The sequence below is a fragment of the Anthonomus grandis genome, chromosome 22 (genome assembly GCF_022605725.1).
Source record: "Anthonomus grandis grandis chromosome 22, icAntGran1.3, whole genome shotgun sequence".
NCBI classification, from domain to species: Eukaryota; Metazoa; Arthropoda; class Insecta; order Coleoptera; family Curculionidae; genus Anthonomus; species Anthonomus grandis.
The window spans coordinates 14,464,463-14,485,303 of NC_065567.1; the positions used below are offsets into that span (position 1 = coordinate 14,464,463).

Genomic DNA, 20,841 nt, shown 5'->3' on the forward strand with positions numbered 1-20,841 from the left:
GGTTACTATGAGTTAAAAAAAAATATTTTCACGAGTACAATACTCACCTGGAGTTACTCTCCGTCCTATTTATTCTAACTCTTCTATTTTAAGATACTTTACAAATTATTAGCATGATTAGCTGAAAATGTCATTTACACTATATAAAATACTAGACTAATAGAGAGCACTCGACTTTTCTCTTAAATATGGGTTAATGGGTCAAGAAATAAGTATTTTAGAAATTGCAATGGGATAAGTAATTCTCAAATGTTTAAAAGTTAATGAAATCTTTTAGTCCCTAATTTAACAATTTTAAGTGTAGGTAGGAATAACAATGAATTATTAGTATTTACATTTGGACCCTATTTTTGTTTTCGTTATTTGTTAATTTTAGTTTTATTTAGAGTTTTAGTTTCTTTATAAATTAGCAAAAACCACATTTTAACCTATTTTTGGATGAATATCAATAATCTCGAATTTTAAGAAAATATTATATGGGCTTTATAAATTCGCCAGATTATGTCCAGTTTATTTTCGCGTTTATTCTTTCTACAGGTTGTCACCAATCATATATTTGACGAGTGAATTGAATTTCAGAGTAGAATGCTTTAGTATTTATTATAAAGGGTGGCTAAGCGAAAATGAAATGGTGGCCATGTCCGTCTCGTAAAGATTTTAAAAAGAAAACGCTCGGACATGTCAATTTAGATTACCAGGGGGAAACATTTTTGGAGTATAATATACCACCCCCATCTGGCATCCCTGAGCCAGGGTGGAACTAACCTCAAAAATTTTAAATGGAATAGTGGGTGAAGTTATACCTTGTTTGAAAGGTCTTTCGATTCTCTTTACGACTATACCTAGTTTAAAGGATTTTACTTTAGCGGTTCTCAAACTATTAATTATTTTAACATTTAACAGCATTTTTTGGAAAATAATCGCAATTCTTTGTCAAACTAATAACTTATAACAATCATACATAAATACTAAACAATGCTGAAAATGGCTACCGTTAACCTCCATGCAATAATACAGATTTTGTTCAAATCGGCGTCGCAGGAGTTATCTGTTGGCATTTATGTACTCCTTTCGCGCAATTCTTCAGTTGAAGATTGTTGGGTAGCATAGATTTTACTCTTAAAGTGACCCCACAGAAAAAAATCCAGAGGTGAAAGATCAAGCGACCGCGCGGGCCATTCAACAGAGCCTCTCCGTCCAATCCAGCGATCAGGATAGTTCTCATTTAAATAATTTCGAATAGCTATTGCGTAATAAGGGAGCGTACCATCCTGCTGAAACATCACCTCGCCTTCAACGCATTGATTGTTATTGTCATTTTCACTAATGTTCGTTATTGCCGGATCGATAGCTTACCTAAATAAGGAAGATTACCGGGTATAAAGTCCAATAATATGATCGCCGTAAATGCCACACCAAACGTTTAATTTTTGGGGATGTCGAGTATGTGCTTCGTGATAAATGTGTGGATTGTGGTCTAACCAATAATGGCAATTATGACGGTTTACAGTGCCGTTTAAGAAAAACGAACATTCATCTGAGAAGAAAATGAAAGAAAAACACATAATTGGGATTATTTAATGCTCTTTTACTAGGTATTTAACAGAACTCCAAGTGCCGATCCTCATCGTCTTTACGTCATGTAGGTACCAGCTTTATTTTATACAAGTGGAAATCATGAGTTTTAGAATCCCTTGTATACTTCCCTGATAGAGTGCTTAGTGTAAGATTCATATTAACATGTCCCAAAACCGCAACCTCTACAGCTTCGTTCCTTGCCGGTTTCTCAACATTCCTTTTTTTATTGACCACCGATCTTGTTTCTATGATATACTTTTTTTGCATGTTTCTATTTCCTTCACGTTCATTGAAAAGTTGATTGTTAGCAAAAATAACTATCTCTATTCTCTCTTGTAGGTTATAAACCATTTTGACTATTACTTTGTAACACGATAAACTAAAAATCAATGATCCTATTTCACCTTGACCAAGTTGAACTGTCCTCTAAGTGACATTATTATTTATTGTTTATTTGTAGTTTGACATTCTTATTTTTTTCCCTCCTAAATGTTGATTTGAACAAAATCTGGATTATTGCATAGAAGTTAATGGTGGCCATTTTTAACATTTGTGGGACTAGTGTTTATGTATGATTGTTATAAATTAATAGTTTGACAAAAAATTGCGATTTAATAATAAGGGTTTTTCCAAAAACCCAACATTTAATACATTTTTCTCAAGAATCTCTATTAAATGTTAAAATAGTCAATAGTTTGAGAACCGCTGAAGTAAAATCCTTTTAACTAGAAAGACCATTAAAACAAGGTATAACTGGATCTACTATTCCATTAAAGATTTTTGAGGTTAGTTCAACCCTGGCTAAGGGATGACAGGTGGGGGTGGTATTTTACTCTGAAAATGTTTGCCCCTGGTAATCTAAATTGACGTGTCCGAGCGATCTTTACGAGTTTTAACATGACCGCTATTTCGTTTTCGTTTAGCCGCCCTGTATATATAATTGGTATATCAGATGTGATAATAGTGATAATATTACCATTTTCTTTTAATGTACAATAATATATCATATTTCTATTAACGGACATTCAATCCAATAAAACGGTTTAGCAAAAACTTTAGATCTATATCGGGATTGATATTTTGAGTGCGATATACCGTATTGATAACTTATTCATGTTTTGCATTACCTAATTATGTTATGCTAGATTCGAGGCATTTTGCTGATATGTATCAAATGATGGTTCATTAAATCCTATTATTGTGCCTGGGTTTATTCCAGAATTATTTATTGTTTCATTTTATGGGCGGTTTTTGTGCTGCACATAATGCACTAGTGTCCAAATTTTTATAATCATATTGTCAAATCCCACCTTTATTCTTGTATTAAGTTATCTAGCGGTAACTTGTAACTAAGAGGAAGAAGTTTGTCTTTTTTAGTTGTTGACCAAATGATCCTCTATCCACAATGTTTTTTTTTTTTAATATAACATATACTTTAAAAATAAACTGCATATGCCTTCACCCATTCATAACAACTTATTAGAAGCATTAATTATATTTAAATCCTATTTTAAGGTCTATTCCTAGTCAGTTAATAACTTAGGTTAAAACCCGTCAGACAAAAGAAAGGTTATAAGCTAGACAAGCTATTTTAACTAGCAAAGGTTCACTTTAAATTACAAGGAATCTCATTAATTATTTTTGATTTAGCTCCGATGTTTAAGCTGTCAGCAAATTTTAACGACAATATTTGAGATATAATTTTCTTTATGGAATAAATGGCAACAGAGTGATAAACTGTGAAAAAAAAAGATTTTTTTTTTCAATTTATATCATATAATTTTGTATAAGGGGTTTTATATAAGAAGCTGTTATTACGACCCGTTATGATCATAGGATGTAGTTTAGAAGTCAAATATTCTTGATTTCATCATGGGGAGAACAGTTGGTTTGTAAAATTGTTTTTCGCATATGGCTTTTTTTGGCTGAAGTTGTTTCAAGGGAACAAAATATTTTATAGTTTTACTGATTTTCCTTCTTTTAAATGGTAATAAATTTCTCAAATCTTCTTATTTTAATTATCTCTGATCGGTCAGAAATTTATGAAATAAATGCGAAATAATAGATGCGTAATATTCTCCTACAATAATCATTTTTTTGCAAAATAGTCTTATAGTTTTCGCTTTATTCAAGTTTTTTCATAAAAAACAGGACATTTTAATTGAGTTGCTTATTCTATTGAATTTTAAATAGACGATACAATGTGACATGACGCGTTACCAAACATGCATACAAAGTACATATTTATAGGTAGGCTTTTATGGAAATACGATTTCAGGTGGATTGAGGTTATGGTTAGTACCAAAATTATCTAGATTTTGTTAGGGATTTTCTTTAGTTTTATGCTTTTCCTTTCAAATAGGTATTTTAAGGCATCGGATTGGTGCTAGAGTTGAATGTTTTTTCTGAATTTCGGCTCTGCTCCTTCATCATAACTTTAGCAACTAATTGATACGAGGTCCAGAAGTATCGCCTTCAGAACTAGTGGCATATGACAGCTATGTGGGATAACTTATATTTATCCGAAATTATTTTTCTCATTTGCAGTTGGTCCTGATACCGGCAGATGTGAAATTTAAAAGCAATGGTGTAACTTAATATTGATATTAACAAAGCCACCGCGAAGACTAATTTGAATAAATTTTCCAATAAAGTAATACTCATTTAAATATATAGTCACAGGAAGCTAATAGTGACGACAGTCGGATGTGCAAAATATAATTTGTTGTTAGCATATAGTATTATTTTTAAAAAATGACTAATATTAACAATGTGATTTATAAAAATACCTAATTTATTCAACTCGTATGTCTTTTTCAATTGACTCTAATTTTAGAGAGAGAGATTTTGACAGTTGTAGCCGCATCTCTTGAGTGAGATCAAGGCACTTGGAAGATGATATAAGCTGTTTCAAACTCAAAAAATGTTTTATTTTCAATATAAACATAGAAGTTGTAGACAATAAGAAAGACGTTCTCATTGCATAGCCAATACACTGGTTTGTCATGATATATTCCTATTCTATGCAGGTGTTTCCTTATACTTCCGTTTCAGTTTAACATTGCTTTTCAGAGTTAATTACTGAGATGTTTTAGTATTTTTCAAGTCAGTGACGAGAACACTTATATTTTTGGCGTGGTGGTTACTCGATATTTCATTGTTTCACTTACTTATGATTAATCTAAAATGATATACTTTAGTAAAAGTGATCTAAGAGGGAGAATTGTCGCAATAAAAAAAACACCCTGTATATAATTATATTTGGCTTATTAACTTTTAAGGACAGTAGCAAAAAAACTGCGGTATCACTTGGTTCGCGTCAGAAACAAATAAAATTTAATTTCGGTTGAGTTCCCAGTAAAAAAAAAATTCGAAGCTTACCAATTAAATTTACATAATTCTTTATGCAGTATCAAATCTCAACAGTTCAAGGATTTGCATAATATAAAAATTAATTATCGTTATACCGACACGTACGTTCATTTAGAGGATTTCGAAACAATTAAAACCTATCCTATTCAACTTTGAAAATTAATCGGATGGAGAGCGGATCAGTTGACGACTCTATGTCTGTGAAACAAATATGAGACTTTGCTGAATGTCGCCATGGTCACTAGCTGTTACCCACCTGAATGATAAACTAAAGTTGAGCTGGAATAAAATTAAATTTCCTTGGTAGGATCGTTTTAGCATTTGATTAATATCATGCGAATCCGAATTGCGTTAAACATTATTAACAGATCATTAAAAATTATTATAAAAGCATCACACCCAAATTAGTAATCATATTAAAATGCATACTAGACATATCAAACAATGTTTTAAGATTTTTTAGTTTCCATAGCAAAAATACTCATGAAAAGAATCCTGACCTCGATTTTAAACAAACATTTATGCAATAACACACATCATTTGTCGGTGACTCCGACTGCTATACGTATACTCAACTGGATATAAAATTGTTATTCCAAAAAACTTAAATATACCCTTTTTTGTGCCTAAAATGCCAACATAAATGTGTATGAAAGATATAACAAATAAAAATGTTGAACAGTTAAGATTCTATTTCATAAACGAGAAACATTTTATAACATTTATGGATTAAAGTGTAAAGCTAAGGTCCATGATCTATAGTATACCGCTAAATACGGATGAATTATATCAGTCAATTTGATTTTAATTCACGATCGCTATCCAATTTGTCCATGTGCCCCCGGAGTAAAGGCAAAATAATAAGACTTGCGCAAAATGTAATGTTTAGGAGGATTTCCGCCAGAGAATGCCATTTCAATGCCTTGCAAAGCACAGTATTAATTGTCATAGGCAAATAGGCAGATTGACTTGTTGCATAGCATGGCGTTGCGCCATTTTTTGAACGAGGGTATATATTTTTACCGTTTTTTCTTCTAAGCTTGGTTCAAATTTTGGACTTTATGATTAATTTTCTTAGAATTAGGCTTTATTCACGCAATTTCCGCCGGCTTGATAGAGACGAGACTATGGTAAAGTTTGATGTTTTAACCGGAATATATTTCTTTATAAACTTTTTTTTATCCTCATACATTGCATGATTTCATTTCTAACTTTGTTCGTTGATATTTTTTTTATAAAATAGTATCTGATTGAATTGTCTAGTAGACTGTTAAGCTTTTTATACAGTTTGAATTTACGGATAGCAGTTAAAAGCTTATTTAACTGTTGCATGCATTATTCATGAAATTTTGGAGGATGACGCGATTTGAATTTTCGCAACAAACTTTCTATTTTAAAAAGTTTTGAACAAAGTAGGGATTTACTTTTTTATAGTAAAAAAATAGCAGTATTCTTCGTTTTAGGTTTATTTGGAAAAAAAAATTAAATAAATATTCTTTTTGCGTTTGTGGTCAACATACCGGGTGATAATTTAAAAACTTGAAATGACCATATATTAGGAACGAAAAACTAAATAAAAAAATGCTGTTTCTATAAAACGAAGGGGAAACAAAAACAAGCATATTGTCTCACCCTTTTCTGCAACCTCTTGGACAGGGTGAGATACGAGTTTAAAATCTTAAATAGAAAGGGGGATTAAGTGATATTATATTGATGCCCTTGAAAAATGCTTTCCATATATCATAATATCATAGAAAGCCAGATTTCAGAACGTTTTTCTTTGTTTATCAAGGAAAATAATAAATAAAAACACCTTTGAAATTTTTATTAATATTTAGTTTAGTGTCGAAAATGAAATTTCGTTATTTTGAAGACAATATTAAAGCCTATTTTCGAATTATTCTGAATTATGTACATTTACAAATGTTTCTCCGGATATAGCAGGGCATTCCTGAACTACTTTATGCTGGAATTGCTCTAAGGACTTGGGTTGAGTTTTGAAAAAACATAGATTTTAGGTGACCCTATAAAAAGAAACAAAGAGGTGTTAGGTCTAGGCATATAGTCCATTCAATAGGATCTCTCTTCGTCCAATCCACTGGTTAGGATGATGATCATCCAACGAGGAGGTGCTCTATCCTGGTAAAATTGTAGTAAGAGTTCTTCTAAAGATACATTTCTATGTATATCCCTCTGATTTTCTAATTCACGCACTATTAGTTATTCAGTAGACCTCTGTAGTATTTTAGCATACACGTCGGCAATTAAATTTTCTGCTATAAATATGGGGCCGATAATATCATCTCCCAAAATACATTCATTTTCTAGGGGTACCCTTCTCTAAATACGTGTGTTCTCAGTCATTTCAGTAACGAAAGTTTTGGTTATTAACATGCCTATTTAAATAATACACATCACTGATCAAATATTTATAATCGAGGTTCTGCCGTAACTCTATCTTATTATTTCACAGAACTGGATTTTTCTGTGCGAATCGTCGTCACCAAGTTCTTGCAGTATTTTCAGTTTATATGGATAAAATGTATGAAATGTAAGTACCTTTCTTATTGTTTCACGAGATAATCCAGTTGCTACAGCTGATGACAAGTTGATAAAGTGGAATTCATTGCAGACTAATCCAGAATTTTAGTTTGCGCTATTTCATCGACTAATCTCTAGTCTCGGATTTCTCTTTTTATTTGTGACAGAAACAGTTTCTTCAAATTTGGCTGCTAGTTGGCAAACATACTCCGAGCTTATGCCTTTCTTTAAAACCTTGACTTAAGAAACATTCATTCTGGGAAGCATAAGTTAATATAATAAAAAAAGTGAATACACTTTTACGTATGCGGTACTTACTTTACTATTGTTACTTGTTGGTCTGTAAGTGCAATGCGATCCCAATACAATGTGTTGTTCGTTTTCAAGAACTGGTTCCGGCTTATCATATTATTAAGAAACCCTTCAGTTTTAGTCATCTTATAATACCGAAAGAGTAAGTTAATGAACTGACTCCATACGTATTAATAGCTTTAAATAAGTTTCTGCTTTTAAGACTTGTTTTAAGGAGTCGTCGCATTCTTGAAGTAAACTTAGTAGTCAGCTCATTCTTTATACTTCTATGGCCTATTCTTTGCGCCTGCTTCATTCCTAGCTACAATTTGTAGGATTCTTCTTCGTCCATAGAATTAATTATCTGACCGTTTTCTGTTTGAAAGTCAGCTGGTTGTAGTTTACCATTAATAATGTTCACAGTTCGGCACTTATCCAGTCCAAAGGTCATTCCTATATCATCAGAGAATTTTTCCACTATTTAAAGCATCTGATCTAGTTGATTTCGTGTTGTCGCCAAAATTTTTAAGTTAATCCATATAAAGTAAATGGTTTATTCTTGTTAGTTCTCTATTATCCTTTTTTAGGCCAAATCCGTACCTAGTTGAATTGAGTTGGCTAGCAGGCTGCATTCATAGCAAGGCAGAACCAAAGTGGACCGAAGGAATTCCCCTGAAATATACCCCTACGAATAGGAATCATATTAGTTCCAATGCAGTTTGGCACCTGAAGTTTTCTTGATGTTGTGAAATGTAGTGAAATCTAAAAAGGAAATTGTGGTTATCTATTTTGTACAATTTAAGTACATTAATAAGTCATTTATGTGGAACTGCATCAAAAGCTTTTCGGTAGTTAATATATGCCGCGAAAAGGTTTTTCTTGTTGTTAAATCCCTGATTGCAAACTACGGAGTCGATAATTAGCTGTTGTTTACACCCCATGGCACCTCTGGTACATCCTGTCTGTTGAGCTGCTATGATGCTATTTTGGTCACAATGTCTGTAAATACGTTATTTAATGCAAGATATAAATAATTAATTTATAGAGTGTAGGTAACCAAGTTACTAGCCGATATTTAGCCGGAAAATGGGCAAATTCTGAGGATTCATAAGCACGTCGTTAAGAGGGTCGGTCAGTTTTTGATGTGTTGACTACAGTTTCTTAATCCACAATTTTGGACGTGATCTGGGCCTGGAACTTTCCAATATATTCTGCAGTACAGTTTTCTATGTCCTGCGGTGTATATTATTAAGTCTGACGCATTATTTCCTCTACTCTTTATTGTACTTTTATGGTTCTGATACCTCCGATAGATTTATCCCTTAGCCGGCCAATGTCTTTCCTAATATCTTTTATCTTCAAACTTATTTATTATTTTCAATCCCAAGGTTTTAACAATAGCGGTAGCCGCACAGTAAATTATTAGATGAAGCTGTGAGTCTGAAGTGTCGAAACTGTAAGAATATAATCAGGTTATTATTATGAATTAAGGGAAAATATTTGTCGTTGATGTAGTTTTAATCATAAGGGGTAATAAATTAACAAGCATGCTGCAAATAAAAGACCAACAATATTGCTTTTTACATTTTTTTGTGAATAACAAAACTTTGTCAACAACTGTGAGGAATTGACCTTTTAATATCATTAAATGAATATTGTTTTTATCAGACAGAAGTACTTTTCTTCAGTTTGGACCATTATTTATGAAACAGCCTTTATATTAGAGTTATTATATAAAGGCTGAATATATGAATACAGGATTTGACGAATTTTCTTGGTATATGTCACAGTATCCTTTTGATTTTTTTGCCCTTACCGAAACCTGGCTAGATAAAAACTGTGAAACCCAATGTTTCAATTTGCCAGGATATAAGTTAATAAGACAAGACAGAGAGGGCCGTGGTGGAGGAATTGCACTATATATAAAAAATTCTGTAACATTTAACAACTTAAATTTGGCTTTTAATAATTTGGAAGTATTGGGCATATCATTCTCAATTAAAAAACGATCTTTCGCCCTTATTACGATATATCGTGCACCTGCCAATAGCATACCAGCTTTTTTAGATAACTTGGAGGATCTTTTTAGGTTAACTTTAAGTTTCGATTACGTAATTATAACAGGCGACTTCAATATTGATTTTTTAAAACAAAATACATATTCAAATAGATTAAAATTTATTTTAGAATATTTCAATGTTTCACAGCGTATTACAGAACCAACAAGAATTAACATGAACACTGGTCATGGTACCCTTATTGATTATATAATTTGCAGTAATGATTTGGTGTCATTAAACTCAGAGTCGCTTGCCATAGCAGAAACAATCACGGATCATAATCTGATTTATTCAATATTTCAATATGATAACATAAAGGTTAAAAAAAAATCAATGACTTTCAGAGTTTATAACAATATAAATATGGAAAATTTTATAAACGATGGTTTGCTTATAAATTGGGATCAGATGTACCGCCTTATAGATATTAATGACAAAGTGCAGTTTTTTAATGAACATATTTTACAGCTTTTAAATACACATGCTCCGACTAAAAATAAAATTATTAAAGAGAAAATATACTGTCCATGGATAACCGAAAATATAAAAACTCTTATCAAATTACGTGATCGTGCTCATAAAAAATATCTGAAAAGTAAATCTCAGCCTCATTTTGAATATTATAAACAGCTAAGAAACTACACAAAACATGCTATAATACGAGAAAAAATAACATTTTTTAATCAATTATCAAACAAAAAAGGACAAGAATTTTGGAGAATAGCAGATAAACTATTCTTAACTAAAGGAAAAAGATATCAAAACGAGCTACCTACTAACATATCAAATCCAACAGATATTGGCAATTTTTTAATACTGTTTCTACCCTACCTGATACTACAAGTAAAGAATGTATTGAATTTTATCAAAATAATACCATAAATAATATAAAACTTAATTTCCAGCTTTTGGACCAAGACAATATGATTAAAATAATCTCGACTATTAAATCAAATGCAACGGGAATCGATGGTATTTCTATAAAAGATATAAAATTGTGTTTGCCTTTTTGCTTAAGTCCTTTATTGCATATTATTAACGAATGTATTCTTCAACAAAAGTGTCCAAATGTGTGGAAAAGGGCAATTATTAAACCGATTCCAAAAAATTCAAATCCAAAAGAGCATAAAGATCTCAGACCAATTAGTATTCTACCAGCATCATCTAAAATTCTGGAAAAACATATTTTTAATCAAATTTCAAATTTTGTTGATAAACATAAAATTATCCCCGATTGTCAATCCGGTTTCAGAAAAAACTTTAGCACGTCTACAAGTTTGGTGGGTATTTTAAATGATATTAGGGTAAATGAGGAGAATGGTCAGCCAACATGTATGGCCTTATTGGACTTTAGTAGGGCTTTTGACACGATTAACCATGATATGTTATTGGCAAAATTAAAATATATTGGTATTTCAGAGAGCGGTGTAAATTTTTTCAAGGATTATTTGCGTAATAGAGACAGTTGTGTTATGGTGGTTCGGCAGTCTGAAAAGCATTACTCAGAATTTACACCTTTTAACCAGGGAGTACCTCAAGGCTCTATAGTATCGCCGTTACTTTTCTCTATTTACGTGGCTGATATGTACAAAGTAATAAAACACGCCACTTTGCAACAATATGCCGATGATTCCCAAGTTTATATTCCAATTCACCTTAATAATATAAATCTATTCTATCAAAATTTTAATAGTGATTTAATTAGTCTACATAAATACGCAGAAAATCATAATCTTAAGCTTAATGCCACAAAATCTAAAATTCTTATTATGTGCTCCAACTTTAATATAAGGCAAAGGCTCGAACACAACTTATCCTTAAATCCTATATCTATTGATAATACTTCAATTCCTGTTGTTTCCGAGGCAAAAAATTTAGGCGTTATATTTGACAGCTCTCTCTCTTTTGAATTACACATAAAAAATAAAACGAAAACTGCTTATTTACGTTTAAAAAAACTTTTTAAGTTTAAGCGAAATTTATCGGCAAAACAAAAGTACTTATTGTGCGATAGTCTTATTTTGTCATTGTTTGATTATGGTGACGTAGTCTATGGAAATTCTTTATCTTCACAAAATAAAAAAATTATACAAAAAGTCCAAAATTCCTGTATGAGATTCTCTTATAGTATCCCCTACAGAAACCATATATCGCCTTATCTCAATAATAATAAAATATTAAATATGAACAATAGAAGAAAGCTACATATGTATAATTTTGTATATCGCATAGTAAATAATAATCAACCATTTAATTTAAGAAGTCAGTTTCAAGAATTCGAACATGCGCATGCCACACGAAATAACGTTTTTATCGTACCATTGCATAGAAGCGCAGCATTTCAACGTTCTTTTAAGTATGTAGCTGTTCAAATGTGGAATAGCTTAAACAATGACATAAAGCAAATGCCCTTGGGAGCTTTCTCTGGTCAAATAAAATCTAAACTACTTATGGAACAAATAATTGGCAATTAATTCAAGTAGGGTAATATATAAAATGTGATAATGCGTATAATAACATAATACAAGAAATAGTAACATGTAACAGAAGATATACATGTGTATATAATATGCTAATTTTCAGTGGAATGTTCGGAGATTATATTTTAAAATCCCGTTTTTAGTTTTATTCTTTCTTTTTCCGCAACATACATACGTATATTTTTTAATAACCTAGGCCGATGCACGCATCTTGGGGTTATTTTTTGGGGTCTTTTTTCGCCTCGTCTGTCCTCTCTCCTTGCGCTCGTCCGTTGTCGCACTGCCGCTGCCTGTCTTAAAATCTTAGGTTAATTAATTCTATATCTTACTTTGCATTCCTATATACAAAAGTTATTTTTATTTTTGTAAAATTGTTTCTGTAAATTGTAAAGGGCTTTTTCATCCCTTCTTTGCTTGTGCTAACAAGGGAAAACGGTTTATAATCGAGAGAATAGTCCTATTTGTCAATGTAATTTTTTTTCTTTGTAATTTTTATTGACCTATAAAACTGTACATTTTGACAAATAAACCATTTTTGATTTGATTTGATTTGATTTGATTTGATTAGACAATTGGACAAGCAATTTTGTTCAGCTTCTTATCAGTTAAAGTCGTTATAAAATTATTCTCCATGGAAAAATCTCTTCGGAAATTTAGTATTCCTTCTATTCGTTGGGATCCGACAGTCTCCATATGTTTTCAATATTTCGTTAATAACTGCACAATCACTAATACTAACCCTAACTTAAAACTTTCTGCACTTTCTCCAAAGTACTTTTTTCAGATTCAAAAAATAATTATGTGTTTTCTACTTATAATTTGTATAAAATATTTATCTATATAATTAATAAAAACTCATTATTCCTTTAGATAAATTTTTTTTTTTCAGAAAATCATTTAGGAGCATTTAATATCAAGTTTAATGGTTTATGTAACAAATGTAAAAGGTATTTCTTTAGCAGATTACATAATTAATTATTCTCTTTTAAAATAGGAGCTGATCATACTGGAGGCGCCAGACGTGCCTTCGATAGCATCAACGTCAGACGCAGGCACAGCTACGCTGGCTCCGAGTACCTGCAGCCCCGATATGGATGACGTCAGTAGTAAGCGCCAGGCTACGAGGTAAGTGTATTATTTATGCTATCAAAGACTAAATTGCTGTTTTTTTTTAAATATTATATATATTCTTATATTTAAGACGGCGGTTTAATTTATTGTCAGGATCCACTATAGTTCTCTGATAAGTATGACTACTAATAGGAATACATGAAGCAAAAATGTTTCTTATTAAGGGTGGTAGATGATTAATTGCTTGTAACTTTTTTGCTTTTCAAGTATTGTCAGTAGACTTTGCCAGTATTATTAGTTATTTTTAAAGTGTATCTAACCCGCTCCGTAATTAAACATTTCGCAAATGAAGGTAATTCAAACTTAATGATTAGTTCGGTATTGTTAAATGTTTTGTTGATGTTAGTGACCGTTTTACCCATTGTTTAAATAGCTTACTAATAGTTTGAAAAATCATGACTAACACTATTTAGATTTACTTTTCCTAAAAAAAATTATACTTTTCTGATAGTATATAGTTTGGTTTGATTAAGTTGAGTTGTTTGCCGTTTTTATTTCTGCGTAAGAAACATGGCTGGATTTAATCAAGCCTGTTTGGATTTAATTGAGTATGTATTTAGGCACAAGCGTTGTTTCTAAAACATAATTTTACTACTTTATAAAGCTAAAACATACACATTGTTTTAAATCTATTTTTAGGATAAGTAGTTAGTATCCATTCAAAAATATGATTTGTAGTTTAGACCTAAATCATAATAAATAATTTAAAAATAGAATTATATATACCTTTGTACTGTTATAATAAAAAAGCGTTTTCTTTTGTAAATGAATTATTGAAATATAAACTAATCTGAATATCGGTCTTTTTAGGATATAATCACACTTTTTGTGCGTTATTAATTAATTCAAATTATCCGCTTTACACACAATAACGTTCTCTCAATAAAGATTTAGATATACGGACATATGGCAAAAAATATACTGAACCACCGGTGGTTTAGCGTGTTTAATTGAATAGCAAATAATTTTCGATTGACATAATTAAAAGTTGATCTGCTAAGGTTAAGTGTTGAAATGGAGCGAAAACTGTATTTTATATTATGTAAATAACAAAATAGTTTCTATTAAATTTACCTTGGATATAAAGTGCATACTGTTAATCTTCTTGGCAAACGTTAATTGTATTGTTTTTCTTTACGGATATTTAAAATAGAATTTTGACATATATATACTTACAATAATATATTCTTTTTTCTTTTTTAGGGTGTTTAAGAAAAGTTCCCCAAATGGAAAGGTAAGTACTCAGATTATGTTCATATTATTGAAAAAAATTAATACTCATTTTATTAAAATATTTTTTTTGCATATACATATTTATTCTAATATTCTATTCCATCTCTTAGCTTTAAGTTCTTGTACTATGTTGACGATATTCAAATCGTTATAATAGCAAATAGTTTTATTGGAAATGTTGTTAACATTCCTGACCTCTGTAATAGATTTGTTTCAATATTGGGAATATCAGACAAATAAATAGCAACTTAAGTATGGTACAGTGAAAATTACAATGATTGGCGACGACTATATAATGCTTACATTCTTAGACAATGCATCCATAATTAAAATATGAATGTTCAACATTAATATCACGAAAAGTAAGTTCCCATTGAGCTTTCAAAGCGTACACAACCTGTTAAATCAAAGTGTGTCCACAAAACAGAGTCGTACTAAGAACTTAAAATATTCTTCATACTGAGAACCCAACAACAGAGTAATAGAACCTTCAATTTTAATCGGTATCTCATCATTGCCAAGTAGTTTTGGTCTTTCGTCCATTACTAAACTGACTAAAGCTGAACACTTCTGGAATGTCTGCAGTATTTCATGTAGATACATTCAATTATTAAGGTATTTGCTAAATTCATATTTACTAAAACAGTAACGTAATACCCAACAAAAATAGGTACCTAATTATGAATTCGTTACAAAAATATAGATTTTACTTAAATATGTTCAGGTTATCCATGCTTTTTCAAGACGAAAATGGAACCAACAAGAAATAAGTGAACCTTTTAACAAAATCCTGAACTACTCGCTTAATATTCACTTACGTGATCAGTCCACTTCCTATAATGTTTAATGTACATATCTTAGTAAACACATTGTGTATTTAAAAACTATAAATACAGTCTTAAAAACGCGGAAATTAAACTGGAAAATCGCCTGTAAAGAAATAGGAAAAACACGCTAGTATAAACGTCAAATTGAATTAAAAAAATAACAAAAGGAAAGCATTTTTATTATCCCGAAGTATTATAGACTCTCGTCTTGTACAGACAAAGCGCATTCCTCTCCCCGCTATCCTCACTGAACTTGATTGCTGCAGCCTCACAAAAAATTGCTGTGAAAATAATAGAATTCAATAGCTGGGAATAAAAAACTAAACTGTGTAGTTAGCCTGATACAGTCATGAAATTAAACGCATAACACTAAAATTCAATATAAAACTTTTAGAGTATCTTGTTTAGAACGAGAATACGTAACATGTTATTTTTTATATCAAATTAATAACAATACAAAAAAGACAAAATTACCACTAAATAACATATTATCTGTTGAGATCAATAAAGGTCTTCTTTTTTGGATTTTACGTAATATCGATTAAAATGTATATTCTAGTTAAGTATAATACTAACCATGTGACAATTACAGTTTGCTACTCTGATACTCTATATACAGGATGACAATTTAAAAACTTTAAATGGCCTTATATTAGGAACGAAAAAATGCTAAAACAGTTTCTATAAATCGAAGGAGGAACAAAAACAAGCTCATTATCTCAATGCAACCTCTTGGACAGGGTGAGATATTCCCTAAAATCTTAAATAGAAAGATACATAGTCAAGTGATTCATCATCTTGAAGCTCTTGAAAAATGCTTTCCAATGATACCATAGAAAGCCATATTTCAGAAAATTATTTTCTGCTCATCAAGGTAAACGATAAATAAAAACTGATTTCAGTTATTTTGAAGACAATAATAAAGCCTACTATACATACATTTACAAATGTTTCTCTGGATATAGCACGGCATTCCTGAACTACTCTAAGCTGAAATTGCTCTAGTGACTCTAGTGACAGATTTTAGATATTGGGTTATCTAAAATCTGTGGTCAGAAAGAAGTCAGGAGGTTTTGATTTAGGTCTGGAGATCTAGGGGGGCATTTAATAAGGACCTCTTCTTCCAATCCAGTGCTTAGGATAATGATCATCCAATCATTGCCTATCGAAACGTACATAATGCGCAAGAATACATTCTCCATCCTGTTGGAATTGTAGTAATCGTTCTTCTAATGTTAAATTTGCGTGCATGTCCTTCTGATTTTACAATTCCTGCACTATTAGTGGTTCGATAGACCTCTGTAGCATTGCAGCATACATATAGTCATTTAAATATCTTGGTATGAATATTCTGCTGAAATCCAAGCGTATTCTGCGTTATTCCAAGGACAGTTTTGCTTATTAACAGGCCCATTTAAATCAAAGGTACACTCGTCACTGCAGCAAATATTTTTTCTAGTGGAGTTTCTGTCGTAATTCTATCTGTCATTATTTCACAATACTGCATTCTTCTGTCCGGGTCGTCACCAAGGTTTTGCAGTATTTGCATTTTATAGGGATAAAACCTATGAAATTTAAGTAACTTTCTTATTGATTCACGAGATAATCCAGTTCCTACAGCTGCTTGACGAGTTGAATTCATTGCAAACTTCCCCAGAATTTCAATTTGCACTGTTTCTTCTTATCGGAAACACAGTTTCTTTTTATTCGTGACAGAACCAGTTTTTTCAAATTTGGCTACTAGTTTTAACATTACATACATATTGACCTGGATGCCTTTCGTTAAAACGTTGACTTAAGAAACATTTATCCTGGTAAGCATAAATGAATACTAATATATTTAAAAAAAAATGAATACATGTTTAGGTATGCTGTACACCATTGTTCATAAGAAGTGCTGCTTTTCGTTTAAACCAAACAGAAAGTCAACTGTTCTTAAATTATTAATACAGTATAAGTTACTTTTAAAGTAAATTATGGGATAATAAAATGCGAATATTCATAAACAACGCTTTTTTTCGGAAAAAAAGCATAGCAAATAGACCAATACAAAATACCTATGGGTTTGACATATTTAGAATTCTTAAGAAATATGCTAGTATATAGGTAGCCATTATTTTGAACATTTAATTTAACAAAAAAAAATTTCGAAAATAGGTTTTCATTTATTGCTTTCCTTGATAAACAGACAATTTCCTGAAATCTGGCCTTTTATGGTATCTTTCTAAAGCATTTTTCAAGAGCTTCAATATAATGTATCCTCGACCTTCCCGTTCTGTTTAAGATTTTAGGTTAAGATTTATGATATAGCCCTGTCCAACTGGTTGCACATAAGAGTGAGATAATATACTTATTTTTGTTCCCCCTTCGTTTTATAGAAACTATTTTTTAACGTTCTTTTATTCATTTTTTCATTCCTAATATATGGCCATTCCAAGTTTTTAAGTTGTTACCCAGTATACATAGATGATAAATTTTTATGGGCAATATTTTATATATTTTTTTTAATTTATGAAATGTGCTATATCATAAGTCAAGTTTAAAAACATTGTTTTCTTTTAATTTTTATAAGTGACCGGAAGCGGACATCTGTGGCTTGTTTTAACCATGACAGCATTTTAATAATCGATCATTCAGGGAGGCAACACTTGGGGTTGGAAATTATACCCTTTTTTTATATCGGCAAAAGCTTTCCTGTTGCTTTGATTTATTAAAAGAATAAAAACACACAAACACGTGTCTGGTTTAAAGGTTTTACTACTTTTCAGTTTATAATATAATATGAAAATTGTCCCTTATAGCTTGTCGTCAATTTCAAAATATATTCTATGGAAATATTCTGGTGTTCAAATAATAAGTCTGACCCATATTATAGTCAGATAGGAAAAAAGAAAATTTGTATGGCAAATAGTTAATTCTGCCTATTGTTTAATACAGGGACAGTATTTTAATAAGTTTGTAGTTTTTTTTTTAAGTTTATTAAAGTAGAAACACTGCAGATCCTCTCTTAGGATGTTCATATTTTTCTGAAATCTTACTGTGTTTCAAATCTCATGTTAGAGCCGCGTAGCCCAGGCACTTTTATTGCCCAGCAGACAGCAGCGGCTGAGTTCCTCTATCATCGTGTTAAATACCCTAACTCTATCTTCTGCAGGCTCAGTCTCCTGTTGCTAGACGTTCTTGCTGCATATTCTTTCTAAGGTATTCAAAGTTTTTTTTTCGAGTTACTTTACTTATCTTTCGACCTAACATATTCTTAGCGAAAATGTTGTTTTTTTTGTGACCTGATCCATCTAACTGGGTAAAGAGATGAAGAAAAGCTGAGTTTATCAAAGATCGACATGACCATTATTTGCTTTCTAAGCTGGCATTACCAGTCACACTTACCACAATCAGTCATTTGATCTATGTAAGTAATTCCGAAAATGAAGTTATCTTTTTCTGCCTTAGTATTACATAAAGAATATATGTTATTAAGAACAGAAACAATAATGCACAGGACCACATAATTCAAAAATCAATAGAAGCTCTTTCCTTAGAATACTATTTTTGGTAAGTTACTTGTGCATTATTACTTTTGAAAAACATTAAAATTAGAACGTTTGGAAAAAGTAATAGTCCTAAATAAATTTATATGTATAAATTCACTCATATTAACTCAAAATATTTACCATATTTAAAGAGAAGTTTATAGTATTTAATTTCCGTTTCAGATAACGGTTTACTTGGGAAAGAGAGACTTCGTGGATCATATATCCCATGTGGATCCTATTGGTAAGTAGGGTTTTATTTAATTTTTAATGGCTCAAAATGAAATATAAAAATAGTAACTTCTCTTGTACTTAAAAAAAATACCAACAAATTAATTTAAATTGAATTATGAATATTCAAAATCGTTTTGAATGAACAGTGCCTTCATTTTAAAATTAACCACCCATAACTGTCTTAAAAAAAAACACATAAATTTAGATTTTCATAGAAAAGTTTAAATATCTTTAAACTGTAAAGAATATTTTATCAGTTTAATGCCTCAAGGCAGTCCCATAGTGTCACGAATCATTTTAATCTTACTTTGCCAAAAAAATTAATGCTGGTAAAAGTAATTTACAATTACAAATATGTTTGTTAAGTCCTTATAAAGTCAATGACCGCTTTTTACTTAATTTTTTTTTAAATGGTTGTAGGGTTACACATTGTAAGGGTTGCCCTATAGTAAACTAAACTTACTTGTAAATTTAAATTAACGTGTTTCTTTTTTAAATTATTAAGTTATCTGTGGTGGTTCGTTTTAAAATGCAAGCATTGTATAATAATACTGAATTTAGTTGAAGTTTTAAATGATGAATACAAAAAAGAAGCTACAGGTCAATCATTGATATACATATACATATCATAACATTTGATACCACTGTTGAGGGCAGTCCAACTAAATGTCAGTTTAATTTAAAAATATGATATTACCTTACTTTGGGCCAGGTAGCAAAAGCTATGAAAACGGATTTTATGGTCACTTTGCCTCCAGTTGAGCCATTTTTAAACAAGTTAGTAAACAACATAAAGATTTGGTAATTACCAATTATTTTTTACATTTAAAATTAAAAAAACTATTAAACTTGATGAAAAAAAATACAAAATAATAAGTGAACATAGGAGCATTTAAAATCATCAGCAAGTCCATATACTTAATATACATATTTGTAAATCGTTTTGGTTGTTTTTTTTCCTATTATCCTAGAATTTTTTTCAGACGGAGTAGTTTTAATAGACCCCGAGTATGTTAAAAATCGCAAGGTTTTTGGTCACGTGTTAGCTGCTTTCCGATACGGCCGTGAAGATCTCGACGTTTTGGGCCTTACTTTTAGAAAAGACTTGTATTTGGCGTCCGCGCAGATTTATCCGCAAGACGGATCAGCTTCGAATGCACCGCAATTGACTAGACTGCAGGTATCTAAATTATTTAAAATTCTGAATTAGAATTGGCATACTTCTAGAACTTTATTGAGTTTAATTAAATATGTTACAGTACAATAATGTAATACTGCTCTGACAAATAATTACATAATTATTACTTTAATAAAATAAAACGAACTATTGCGATATATATTAATGAATTTTTTACTGCTGCACTTATTTAAATTCGTACTAATGTAGTTCTTCGTTTAAAAGTAGTCAATACAATAATTTATGATAAGTAAAACAAAAAAATTAACTGCTGGCTAATGTAATAAATTCGTCGGTAATGTAAAAATATGTACTTAAATTAGATAAAACTATTAAAAAAAAATTACCAATTTTAATTAATAATAATTATTCAAATTATTTTAGTAA

The 20,841-nt window shown here is 30.7% G+C and overlaps 1 protein-coding gene across 5 annotated transcripts in view; it reads left to right on the forward strand.

Annotated features, from left to right (window-relative positions):
• Positions 1-20,841, forward strand: part of LOC126748487 (beta-arrestin-1) — a 36,963-nt gene that overhangs the window by 4,365 nt on the left and 11,757 nt on the right. For all 5 annotated transcript variants that reach the window (XM_050457744.1, XM_050457745.1, XM_050457746.1 and 2 more), the window contains exons 2-5: positions 13,317-13,447; positions 14,657-14,687; positions 19,227-19,287; positions 20,261-20,457. In XM_050457744.1, the coding sequence (XP_050313701.1) occupies positions 13,413-13,447; positions 14,657-14,687; positions 19,227-19,287; positions 20,261-20,457 (324 nt within the window). In that variant the 5' untranslated portion in view covers positions 13,317-13,412. The remainder of the gene's footprint in view (positions 1-13,316; positions 13,448-14,656; positions 14,688-19,226; positions 19,288-20,260; positions 20,458-20,841) is intronic.